The 14,094-nt window shown below is 40.2% G+C and overlaps 1 protein-coding gene across 1 annotated transcript; it reads left to right on the forward strand.

Annotated features, from left to right (window-relative positions):
• The first annotated feature begins 6,822 nt into the window (after positions 1-6,822).
• LOC137379551 (iroquois-class homeodomain protein irx-1-like) lies at positions 6,823-12,613 on the forward strand. Its single transcript, XM_068050530.1, has 4 exons — positions 6,823-7,207; positions 9,781-10,768; positions 10,985-11,054; positions 11,323-12,613. The coding sequence occupies exons 1-4, from the start codon at positions 6,977-6,979 to the stop codon at positions 11,333-11,335; spliced, it is 1,302 nt and encodes a 433-aa protein (XP_067906631.1). The 5' UTR covers positions 6,823-6,976; the 3' UTR covers positions 11,336-12,613.
• The last annotated feature ends 1,481 nt before the right edge of the window (positions 12,614-14,094 follow it).

Here is a 14,094-nt window from a genome sequence, read left to right on the forward strand (position 1 = left end):
TAAAAAAAACACCTAACGAGGGCTGCACAATGTCAAATTCACTTTGACCTCTTCGATGTTCATCACTCTCGGGGTCCTCTCAAAATGCTAATTCTTAATGTGTTTAAGGAAGATTGGCTGCTTAATATTTAATATTTTACCTGAAAGAATAATTCATCTGAAGTTCGCTTCAGTGTACCAGTTTTTTTTATTGTACAAATCTTGGGAGTCAGCAAGATTTATCATAGATAGGGCGATAAATTTCCAGCAGATCAGCAACACATGGATGCATCAGAGGACACAATATCTATTTTATATAAGAGCAGTAAATTAGTACAGTCAGCTAGATCAGGAATGTTGCTGTGATGTTCTGGTCTGACTACCCTCCCTGAAATGGCAAATATATGGGTCATGCATGGGAATTTGAGAATAGAGACTTCTATTTTACGCCCGTTATATTTTCCAAATGTACTGAAAGAAAAAAGTATAAGGTGTTGGAAAAATGCTGCCGCTAAACGCGGGCTGATGCTGTGTTGTCGAGAGGTTTTTGTATCTTCCTTTACAAGTGGCTTTGTCGGAATCAGTGCAAGGGGAAAACATCGCTGGCAATTAAAAACGGCAGTAGCCTGAGTAATCTGTAATCGTTTTAAGAATTGCATGTAACCAGTAAATTCGTCATTAAATAAAGCGTTTTGCGTCCACTCTGCGCTTTCACTTAACTTAAAACCACTATATTGAATTCTCTAAATACTTGGGGAAATTTGATAAAATTAGCTTTGTTGAGCAGCGGAATCCCTCCACGCAATTTTAAAGCCAAGTTTTAAAATTCCTTATAAGGGCTTCCGATTACCCATTTGGAAGGACAAGGGGCAGATTGACACCGTATGGGGATTCAGAATGTGTAACTTGTTAGACGTCTCATAATAGAATTAGGAGGTGGGGGGAACCGTAAAGGGTAATCTGAAGAGTGAAAACTCCCACACAGTGCTTTGATCTCCTACCTCCTGGCTGTTTCAAGTTGACAGCCTGGCTGAATTGCATTCACTGGTTTCATTTGGAAAGATACTGCGCGCTTGGAGAGCGCTCGAAAGCAATCGGATACGTAGGAGCTACACCTGTACTATTGGAATTTACAATGGAGCTCTTTCCAGACTGAATTGATTGCCGCGTACAAGCACAAACAAATTAAAAAATGCACAGGCACAGCCCTCCAGGACAATGAAGAAATAAACTGACATGCAACTGCAGCTGGCGAGAGCAATTGTGTCGACGCCCCAAGCCAAATTATAGTGACACTAAATTACAAACCATGGGGAAGGAAAAAAAACTCACATGACTAATGGTAATTAAGTAATTCCATGACCCACTTGCTGCTGCCTGATTGGCAGAGAAAGGTATGCTTACAGTTTGTATTCACAAATAACTCCACAACCCCTCATTAATTATTACTGAATTAATAAGAGCGGTTTTAAAAATGATTTATTGAAATGGGCCATCAGCTGTTAAAATTGTACTTTGCTGGCTTTCTTTTAAACATCCGCAATGTGTTCGGCGTTGCTCAAGATGCGAAAGAATATGTGGTGGGCGGGGCGGGGTGATGGGGGATTGCGAGGGAGCAGGGAAAGGTGCAGAAGTAGCAAAGTATTTGAAAGCAGCCCGGTCGTTTCACCTGTAGGAAAGCAAGAAGTTATATTTCGTAATGCGTAAATGACCAGACAACTGGACTAAAACCAGTCCTTCGAGATGCAACAGTGCAAGGTATCAGATTAAAAACAAAATCTCAGAGATCCACAGTATTGTTAACCAAAATTTCGATCTCTGGAAGGGAGAATCTTTTGTCAGGGTTAGCGTTGAAGTGCAGAAAAAAATGATCTTAGGTGGGCAGAAGTTAATTTGTTTCAACGGTAATGCGTGTGCAGATATGTATGCAAGTCGCGCAGAATGAACTCGTTCTCGGTAAAATGCTGTTGCGAGCTGTCACGGGCTGCTTCTGTTCGCCGATGGTTCCTATAAAGGTGTGAAACAATAATGAGCGTTTAACGAGGGCTGTAAATCAGGTCCAGATGCCGGAGCTGGCGACAGCATTGGCAAATCAGACACGTGGCGAAAAGATCCCAGCTAACCTACCCTAAGGAGCCTAATAATGCCACGGGCGGGCTATGAGTGGCTATATTACTCCTTCGGCAACATGATGAGGGCGTGCTTGAAATATTGGGCATGGCATTTCCTTATAGCTACTACAAAGCTGCATTTCGAGTGCATTTTCACTATTAACAGCCAAGAGCTTGCCACAAAATGCCTTCTATTGCCCAGGTGGGCTCGGCACTATCGTACACCACCGGCCCTTTGCAATATCTACCATTTAACGGGCAGTTTTGTCAAGTACATCCATAAGTAGGGTAAAGCTTGTTAGCTATAGAAGACTGCACACTGGATCTGAAATTAGCTCTACCAAATTATCTTGACATTGTTTCTGTAGGCCTGTGCCACTGTTAACCATAGCTTGAACGGACCAGGATCTGATATGTATTCAGTGATCGTAATGATTGCTTAACCACAATTTCACCGAACTATGACCACCACTGCTAAATTCTAAAGTTTTCATCGGTTCTTATCCACTACCAGATCCGATAAAAGGTATTTTAATTGATCATAATAAATCACAGTCCTAACTTTGTTTACTTCTTGGATCATTAGAATAGTCAACATCATCACCCCCAACACAGATTAATGTTGCCACAGTTTCCAGTTTGACCAGTTTAAGCAAATACTTATCGTTTGATTTTGTCAAATTTTGTTTCATGACGCTTCTATGAAGCGCCTTGATTACGTTAGAGACATTATACGAATACAAGTTGTTGTTATATTTACCTTCCCCAGCTATGATCCTGCCTAAAATACTTACCATCCGCAGCTTGAGATATTTGCAGTCACCATCATTGCCATCACCAGCCTCTCAGAGCCGAACGCTTTATCACTGCCATCTCCAGCCCCCAAGAATTATTTCCAACAAGTTATCAGCCCAGTCCCCGCAGCTATTGATGTGTTCCGCTGATTCCCATCGCTACCCTCTCCCGCTTCAGGTCATTTTAGCAGATTCTCAGTCTTGCTAGTTCTCCATTATTGCTTTCAGTTAGTTGAATGGATCATAATTACTGCATTCTTAGCAAGTTGTTCTTAAATTAATTTTGTGAGAAAACTTTCCGTACTTCTACAGACCCCAAAAAACACAATGCCCATTATCTGCATTGCAACACTCATCCTATTTGGCCAGAGATTGAACTTTATTACATTTATTAAATCTGTCCATTTATATACATATCCAAAGCATTTAAAATCTCTTTAAATACAATTATTATATGTGCCATCGAATATAATTCACAAAATCACTGCACAGCTGCACACCTTAAAGAGACTGGACCATTTTTAAACGACGTGTTCACAATTTGCTTTACTATTGTCTGCAAACGAAGTCTTCAATAAATGAATTGCTTTGCGTTTGTCTAGTTATCTATCAGTCAGCCAGTATGATGTGTCTATCTTTCATTTGGTGGAGGGACACGACTATTTCTAGCTAGCTGCTGTCTCTTTTCAGATGATCTCAGTTCTAGGAGATCCTTCTGGATGCTGCTTTAACAGGTTATCCAGCTGCCATTTCAGTGCTTGGTGAGAGAGACTAGGGTCTTGCATTCAGGACACATGTCGGAGGCAACTGAGGTGCTTTTGCTTTACAGATTGCACTTTATCTGACACTCTTCATCAGTTCTGACGCTGTCAGTGTCAAGTTTCTTCTCTGTAGTCATTGGCACTTACCACATTTCAATGCCATGCAGTAGGGTGAATACAACAGTACATCTCTCTAGTCTGATCTTTGTTTTGAGGGTTAGTTTATTATTCCTCCAGATGTTATCCAATTTGTTTTGTCAATTCTAGATGATAATGCTTTCCAATATTAGAAATCTGTGTATTTCAAGGCGGGGGGTGGGGTTCTACTTCAATAGCATCTCTCTTCCACGCTTGAATCTCTATTCTAATTGTCATGATTTTTGGTTTAATCTAAGAAACCTTTCATTAACCATTTGCCTTAATTGTTAATGTCTGATTTTGTTTCAATTTCTTTATTATACATTTGCGGTCGCAATTATGCATCATCTGCGAATCATCTAGACTCAAAGTCTGTACTACATGCTCCATTACTCTTCAATCATTTCCAAGTATATGTTGGTCTAAATCATAAGGGTGTCAAGGCATATCTTTTCTGGCCACTAGTCTTGAATTTGAACCATATTGCTGTTCTATCCCCTACGTGAACACAACATCCGATTCCATCATAGAGTTCATTAACAATGTTACTTTTGAGGAAATGCATACGAATGTACAGTCTACCATAGTGTCGATCTATCTAGGCTATCAAAGGCCTTTTCGAAATCAATTAAGTTAGCGTTAAATTTAACATCTTTTTGTCTGTAGCTTTCTCTGTGTTATTGCGGAGTATAAAAATTGGTTGTTGCATGATTTGTTTCTAAACCCGCTCCGTCCTTCATACGTTCTTTTGTCTGCAAGTATACTCCTATACAGTAACATAATTTTAAACACTTTTCCTGTGGTTGCTAGGAAAGTTACCCAGTGCAGTTATTACAATCTGATGGATTTTCCTTTTGTGGTAGATTTGGCCTGAGACCTTCAGTTTATTTCATAGGCCTCTGGTATCCTTACAATACTTGGAAGACGCATTTTCTCTTTTCAATGATATCTCCAATATTCATGATAATCTATTATTTTGTCATCTACTGGTGTTTTTCATTAGTTTGAGACTTCTTTGCCTTCTTCAAGTGACAGTTATTTGACCTTTTTAGTTTCACTCGCATACAAATACGCCGCTGATAGATTGTCAATAGAGATACTGTCTCTAAAATTTTCCAACACCTTTCTGCTGTGATTCACCCAAACTAACGAGGGCCTTCCGGGTTCGTCGTGCTGATTTCAGTGTTAAAGATAAAACAGCATTACAAAAAAGTCAGGGTGGAATATACAGATAATACTGCTTTACATGTACATTGGGTGTCCTCGAATATTTTGAAATTGTCCCTGATATGGTTAAGTGATGTACCATTTGGGAGAACTATCAAAATATTTTATTACCATGGGGTTAGAATGCGATGAATCTACATCGAGACTTTGTTAAGTGATATGGAAAAGAAGTTTGGTGTGATTGATGGATTTACTAAGTGGCAAGGTTGCCCTGCGGGTGGGCAACAATAGCTTAGGTAAGTTGTGGGTAATCAACTCGTAACCGATGTTAGAGGGTGTAGGTTACACGCGGGCTTCAGAACTGGACTAAAGTGAGACCCAAACGCCATCAAACCTACTTTAGGATGTCAACCCGAATTCACGAGGGGCCAAATCAATGTTCAGTAAAGCGACACTGGAAACACTTCCGTAACGGCAGCAAGCAATCCCTCCTTAATTATGTCTATCCAAATGTGTGTACAATTAGGTTTAGCTATAAAATGCTCGTACTTCCATGTTTTTAAAAAATATACAGCAGTTTGTATTTATCCTTAAACAGATTAATCCTTCCTTCAATGTCCTATCCGCTTTTGGGGGTGGGGGTGGGGTGGAGGGGGGAGGAGACCGAAGGCCCACTGGATGGTATTCAACATTCAACACGTACAAACTGTGTCAAATTATTGTGATCTTCCGGATTAAACTATTGTGAACTCTGTAAAACTCGGCAGGATCTTGACGCAAATTGCATCGAGGAGTCTCTAAGGGGAAGTGATAGCAGACGCGGTTTCCTTATTTTTTATAATCGCAAAAATGTTATTCAAATTTATAACCATTTAAAAATTCGTGCATAGGTTAGTGATCATTAAATGTCATGTACATTTCCTGCCAACTCCTCCCGCAATGTTTCTGAAGCAAATGCTGCATCTTTCCGTTCACCTGAAAACAGGGCAGGGACAGATGAATAAACAGGAAGAAGTAAGCGTACGAAGATTACTGGAATTCGTGATCTTAAACAACTTTCAGTTTCTAAAGTCTACAAAAAACAAAAATAATATTGCTTTTCTGTGGACGTATTCCAAATATTTTTCCCTGTTTAGTGTGGGAAGACAAAAAATAAATAAACGCAGTGAACAGTTGTGAGAAAGGTTACACCGAAAAAAATACAGATACCACAAAGAGAAGAGCAAACGCAAGGTTCTTTGCTGGTGATATCGACCACGCTAGCTGTCCGGTCTGTTTAACAGTATATGAACAATTAATTCTCTGGTTTTCGTTACATCGTTGGCTTTTTTATCCGACTAATTCCTGTAACCCGTCATAGCATTTACATTACTTTAAGCGCGCATACATACTGCCATTTAGGATAATTGATAATTATATCTCTGTTTTGTTTTTATAAAGTCAGTTCTATTCTCGAAATCCCAGTACATTGCAGGATTTGTCTTTTGGTCCTTTTTATATCGCTACATTGTGCGTGTATAATAGCTCTTGGCTGGTGCGAGTTGTTGACATTTGTTTTATTGGGGGGTAGAAACCAACCCGAGAGGTTGTACAAAAAAGGGACATAGGACGGTTTAAGAAGGGGGGGTGGGGGTGGAAACAGTGTTGGACAGCTGTAAAATCATGTAGACAGGTTGTCGTACACCAGTGGGTGCTTCACTGAATAGATCCGAATGCAAAACATTTAACACAACACAACACAAAGTGGCCCAACCGTGCGAAGCCACATGTTCCAAACTAGGAGGGGCTTGCCGCTAAAGTGACCTGTCAGTCAAAGCATCAACTTCAAATGATATCTACGGATCTGCCAGGACCTATGGGCAGACACATCAGTTGGAGTTGAATTGGCGATCAGATCGCTTACTGGGAGATTCTGCGGGCCAGGACAAAAAGAGACGGGATTTGGAGGCGATCGGAAGCGAGTTTTTGTATCCTGTCATTTTGCCTTTTTCTGTGTTCTGAGTTCGTGAAGATCTCTTCTGAGGAGATGGCCTTCCCTCAGCTAGGGTACCCTCAGTATTTAAGTGCGAGCCAGGCTGTGTACGCCGCCGATCGGCAGGGAGTGCTGGCTTCTTCCCGAGGAGGAGCCGAGCTTGGGGCTAACCCTGCCGCTGCTGCTGTAACCTCGGTGTTGGGAATGTATGCAAATCCTTACACAGCCCAGAACTACAGCGCTTTCTTTCCCTACACCACCGATCTCACCATGTTCTCCCAAATGGTAAGTGCGATCAGCCTTTTGCAGCACTTTGTACGGATCATTCTTACCGAAACGTTAAAAATAAATAATTTAAAAATTCCTATTGTACAGCTACAGTAAAGTTTGGTCAAATCTCTGTACCGGGCGGATCCCCACAAATACGTAAAAATAACACGAGGTGAGAAACAGTTGAATTTCTAATTTTAACCAAAGCATTCTGGAGCAACAACACTGAGCTTATAAAGCACCGAAGCACTGTGTGGGCGCTTATGTTTTCCATTGCTGAATGAAATATCAGTAAACGGCGATGCTTTCTGCATTTTTATTGAAGTTAGTGCCATAACTAAGGTGTTAAAAGTTTAAGAACCACTGCCCCGGATTACAGTGCGAACCAGGATATCAGTCCCGTGGGGTAGAGAGAATTAGAAACCAGCTTTGGAAAGTTTGACGTCCTCTTTCGTCCGGCCATATTTCTAGTTCTTCTTGTCAACACCGCGCGTTAGAAACTCTTATCGTTGTATTTGCTGATTAAACGTGGCCATCTCTTCGGTATGCCTGACGATCATAGCAGTGCCTGTTGTTTTAGTATAATTTTAGACAAAGTAGGCCGAAGTTGCGTGAGTTTCGCTTTAGTCTGCAGTTAATATATGCAATCTGCAATTAGAGCTTTGTTTTAACCTGTCATATCCACGAGATACATTAAATGAGCGCATCTCACTTTATTGAGCAACATATAATGCAACAAAAAAAATTTCATTTATTTTGTTTATTCCAATTATTAATGCTAAACAGCACCGACACAAATTCCAAAAAAGTTTTGCAATTAATCGAATCTATATTGATTTTTATAACCTTGAAATGTACCAAGAATCGTTGCAAATTCGGCTTAATTCTGATTTTAGAGTTGTTGACATAAATCATTCGCTTAAAGACAATACTGACAATTCCTGAACGACTTCACCCTTCTTCAAATCAATTCAAAAATCAAGCAAATTTGACGCTCTGGATAATGGACTCCAGCGTCTAGGAATAAGGATTTTGCATAGAATTGCAGCGGTAGAAATACAATCATCTCATATCGAGCAGAAGAAATACAAGGAGATTTTTTTGGGATCAGCCCAGAGAATTATCTGCAAAATATTGAATGGTGGCCACTGATCCTGTAGCTTGTTATGAAGATTTCCTGTTGCCTTGATAATAATCCAGGCGCCCTGTTCAATCTCCTCTTGGAATAGATAACATGCACTGCCTTTGAATTTAAATTCATGTTGGTTTCCCAAAACAGTTGAGATTATCTATAATTGTTTTTGATTAAGTGTGTTGGTGCCCATCATATAACATTATGAACACATAATATGGAAATATCAATAGCCGTTCTAAAAGAGTATCTAATTTAGAGATAAAGTTAGCCTTCAACTGCACGGTGTTTATAAGGGAAGAATGAATATAAAGACTTCCAAGTTTAAATTATTAGAAGCTTACAAGAAACTGAAAAAAGACTTGTTTCCTGTAGTGACTGCAGTGTGTATTCCTAAATGTATTGCACATCAGAATAGTAAAATCCATAAAGAGACCGCTTCCATTTGCATTGTTTACATTGCGGCCATCTCAGCGGGAACTGAATGATGTCATGTTTCCAACTTTTTAATTCAACACAAAATATCTTTCCAAGAACAGAAGTAGAGACAGGAACATCCTTGACAGACAACCTTGACATTTGAAAAGACGCAGTTTTTTTCTCTCTAAAATGCCCATGTAATATTTTAGTTTAACTACTGAAACGCAATCATGCGAAAATTTCTCCGTCTTCAAATCTTCCTCCTCATTTTTAACCAATGATTCAATGTTAAAAAAAATGGTGTGTGCTATTTTAAAACTGTGAATTTGAAAAAAAAAGTTTTAAGAAAATTAAGCGGTTTATATAGAGCGGTTCAACGTTTTTCAATTACTCGGGCGAAGATCTGAATAAACAGTTCCAAAGCAGAAAGGATGATGTAGGAACTTGGGTTGGCTTCTACCCCTGAACTTTAAATCACAGTTAAGAGGCGTATGACATTATAGCTCATTTGATTTCATCATTTGAAGTTATAAATTAGGGCTTAAATATAGTATATAGGTTTTCCAGTAACTAATTCTGAGATATTCATTTATAATTTCGAACTTTGGTGACAATCAGCTATGTCTCATATATTTCACTGCTAATGGTGTGTGCAACTACTTTGAACTAAATGTGAGTTTATGTTTAGGTTCTATTTTAAGATACCAAAGTTTGGTTTAATTGCAGCGTTATGCCAACCAGATTTCCCTTTTGCTTGCCTTGTAGAAAGCTTAATTTACTTTTGCATTGAAAGATATTTGAGGTTTAAAACTTCACATTCATTCCTGTTAAGACTAGATTGAGGTTTCAGGACACATTGTTGCTATCAAACTTTGTTTTGCTTATGTGTGTCCAATTCTTGTGACGAATTCTGGCTATAAAGGGTTTGCTTCAGATAACACATGATAGGAACCTGGCCTTATTTTAACATTTTCTCCTCTCTCTCACCCTCTCACCATCCCCCTCCCACCCCCACCTTTGTGTGTTTCTGTCGCAGGGATCGCAGTACGAATTAAAGGATAATCCTGGGGTTCACCCGGCCACGTTTGCAGCACATGCGGCTCCTGCTTATTATCCCTATGGACAATTTCAGTACGGGGACCCGGCCAGACCCAAAAACGCAACCCGGGAGAGCACAAGTACTCTCAAAGCCTGGCTCAACGAGCACAGGAAGAACCCCTACCCGACCAAAGGAGAGAAGATCATGCTGGCCATCATCACTAAGATGACCCTGACCCAGGTCTCCACCTGGTTCGCCAACGCCAGGAGGAGACTCAAGAAAGAAAATAAAATGACTTGGGGTTCCCGGAGTAAAGAAGATGACGGTACTCTCTACGGCAGCGATACAGAAGGGGAGAGTGAGAAGAAAGAGGAGGATGAGGAGATTGACCTGGAAAGCATCGATATCGACAAAATCGACGAAAACGACGAGGAGCAAAGTAATGGAGAAGAGGAGGAAAAATTGAACCTTAGTAGTGAGGGGGAGAAAGCGGAAATGGAGAGCGAGCACGATCGGACATTGCAGGGATCTGAAGGTGGTAATAAAGCAAAGGAGACGGACAGAGTGGATGGAAATGTTGCTGAAAGCAATGGCACCAGGGGGATATCTTTAGGGCAGGGGAATTTGCTAATCCCAAATCATAGCAAACCGAAAATCTGGTCTTTGGCAGAGACTGCAACCAGCCCGGACAGTGCTCAGAAATCTTCTCCAACCAGTCACACGCCGTCGACCATCCAGCACCCAGCTTTCCTCTCAAACCACGGACTCTATACATGTCAGATCAGCAAGTTTCATAACTGGACAAACGGCGCTTTCCTGGGACAGAATTCTTTGCTAAATGTCAGGTCGTTTCTGGGTGTAAATCATCATCACCATCATCATCATCCACAACATCCTCAGCAGCAACAGCCTTCTGTGCTAACAGCAGCCCTGGGAGCAGTGAGCAATGAAAAATCAACAGACATCCCCAGCCCAAAACACACAGGTATTTTACACTCACAACCCTCCAGTGAGCTTTACATTTTTAATGTTATATATTCAGCTCTCAGCCTGTGCCAGATCTGACGGCTTCCAGCAATGTAACTGAACTTCAAAGTACAAACGCCACCGTTTTTTCCCCTCTAAACTTGCATTTTAACTTCAAAACTCAAATGGTGTTTTTGCCTAGCGACTGATCTGGAATGTTTATTTTATTTTCCAGAAAGAGAATGTATTCCAGGCGAATCTCCATCACTGCAACTAAAAATATCATTTCAGCCCGTAAACGAAAGGTGAGCTTTAATAGTGAATGCAACAAAAAAGACACCATCTCATAATAATACACTACACTGTTTTACAATGTAACAGACGGATTGTTTAATTGTTTCAAAGAATAAATGCTTTGGGATCATCTGTCAATGTTTATGCATTTGTTGATAACAGAACGTAGTTATTGAGTCTGTAGCTTTTTATTTTAGTCTTCTTTTAGAAACACAATGTATTTACACGGTATCATATATGACTGGCCACTCAAATGTTTGTGTGCTTTTGTTCTTTCAGCTCACGATCTTAGCAGGAAGGAGCACGAGATTTAGCAACCATCTCTTCCGTCTGAGGAAGTTCTGTCGGAAAAAAAAATGAAAAGAAAGGAAATAGAAAGGAAAATCGAAAAAAAAAACTAACTTCATCTTTTCTTGCCGCCAGTGTCGGGCCATGCAAAAACCCTTTCAAAAACTTGACAAATATGTAACGATTTATTTGACATTGTAACATATCAGCACGTGTTATTCTAATTGATTTTTTTTCCTGACGCGATCATTATTGGTTTGATAATTATTTTTCCCACGTCCCGTGTTTTTTATGTATATAGAGTGATTATAATTGTAAATAAGCGCGTGAGCAGAACTTGTCAAAATCATATATTTTTGTCTAATAAACTAAAAGAAATTAGAGCAAACTCCCATCTCCACGTAACTTTACGTGACCTTGTATTGATTTTCAAAGCGTCACATTTTACACAGTTTTTAATAGGATATCAGTGTATTGGGGGGGGGGGGGCATTAAAATAGCCTGATTGTATTTTTGTATTCACAGTTTTATTGCTGCTGTCAAGATTATTTTATTTAAGAACTAGCGTTGATTAAAAAAAGGGGAGGGCGAGAGAGAGACCGAAAACTGTTCCAAACTAGGTTGGGATCTCAGCAAAGTAAATGTCCCAGTGTTTATTCTTCTGGTCCCCTATGAAACCAATCAGTGACCTTTAAGGTGCTACTAACTCGACAGATGGCTGCTCCTGGTGGAAAGGGGGGAGCTCTATGAAGCAAACAGCTGCTAAAGCAATTAAAAATAATATGGGAAGGCTGTGCCCGAACAGGGAGGTGGGGGAGAGAAAAAAGACACAAGCTCATCACGTATCGGAAATAATAGCAACTGTGAAATAAAATATTAACAAAGAATTAGGACACCACGTATCGATTGTTCGGCTGATCTCACTTCATTGGGAATACCGCTCTCTGCTGCTGTCTGACAAGCACAAAAAAAGCCCTTCCTTCCGAGCGATAAAGTTACATTATCTGTGGTCTTTAGGCACATACGTCATTTGAATAAGATTATGCAATAATAAATATATTTGATTCTGATGTCTTTATATACGACGCATTTTAAATAATGATATTTAACGAAAATGTCTTTGTTCGGGTGTGACAGATTATTTAATTTAAAAAGCAATTGACGGCGTGTATTGACTCCAGAGTAACGACTTGGTCATTTTACAAGATTCTGAATGTATCTCACTGTACGTAAGTGATTTGTTTGGATCTTCAAAAATGGAATGAAAGTGAAATATGTTACATATATCAGTTATTAAAGAAGTGAAACGTTGAAGTCGTTTCCAAAGTACGTTCAAAATAGTCACTTAAAAATAGGGATGGTATCCAGTTACTAGTCCCCAACTATCTTTACATTTCTTGAACAACAGTATGATCAATGATATTGTGTGAGTGTGAAAACTTTTCCAGAGTGCACTTGTATTTTATTTAAAACCAACACGCTAACCTCGTGTAGCTTGAACAGTCTGCAATTTCCTTAACTCCACGTCGCCACAGGTTGGCTCAGTTAGATGGAGTTTCACTGCACACTAAAAGAAAACCCATGTCTTTCGGAGGAGACGTTGCTAATTTTGACGTGGCGTGCTGAGTGCATGTGCAGAGCGTTGTTTCGAAGCTGCTGAGAGTGGAAGCGTGTGGAAATTGTGGGACTATAGCTCCCTCTATGGACGCCACCAGACGTAGGGGGAAGGCAGCTCGCACATATACATACTTCTTCACTGTCGATCTGACTCGCCAGTCACGGAGGAGACTCGCAGTGATACACTCCGTGTATTTACACATGTGATGTAATAGAGACTTATATTGAAAGTGTTAATCGTGAAGGAGGCTCGCAGGCATACACAATCTTACACATTTACCCATTGAAGTAAACATAGAAAATGTTGGATATACACAGAAACATAAAGATAACGTTTCAGGTCTATGAGCTTTCTTCAGAACTTGATAACCCTGTAGTCAACCCTCTCTCTCCACAGATGCTGCGTGACCAGCTGGGTGTTTCCAGTATTGTTTTGTCTTTATTTCAGATTTCCAGCAGCTTCAGTATTCTATTTTTTTAATCCATGTAACGTGTCTCTTTTCATACCATGAATTACATGGGAGAGGCCATATTCTCAAGGTACATACAGAAGATATGGAAGGGGCTCGGTCTTTGCAGCGCTAACCGCGGAAGAAACACCCAGTCGCGCACTCCGCAGTTTTACTGCTTGAGTTACTTTGCAAATGATTCCAGCGGAAAGATTTTGGAGCTGCAGTCTTATCTCACACCGATTTGCATGCGGAGAAAAACGCGCCGTCACACAAACGCAGCCTGATGCAATGGCACAGTTTTTACACTGTGACCGAGAACTGAGACACAGAGCGTTTTTACGGCGTTTTTACACACTCCCCGAGAGAGACGTCGAGAACTCAATCACAGACTGCCACCTATAGTAACATCACAGCCCTGTGGAGCACACAATGCCACATCGCTGCTCTGCTGCAAACTTGTCCCACCGCACTGGGAATCTTTTAATCCAGTCATGCCCTTTGAGTGAGGATTTCTTACACTTAGTCTGCTGGGAATTTGTACACTGCACTTACTGATTTATTTGATTAGAATAACTGCTCAATCCCTTTGCTCATGCGTTGATTGCAGTTTGTTTTACAGAGGTTTGAGCGTGCCTCAATCTACGTCAATTCTTCTTTAAAATGATCAGGATAACTAAGAATGAAGGATAAGAAA

This window comes from Heterodontus francisci, chromosome 2 (assembly GCF_036365525.1).
Source record: "Heterodontus francisci isolate sHetFra1 chromosome 2, sHetFra1.hap1, whole genome shotgun sequence".
NCBI classification, from domain to species: domain Eukaryota; kingdom Metazoa; phylum Chordata; class Chondrichthyes; order Heterodontiformes; family Heterodontidae; genus Heterodontus; species Heterodontus francisci.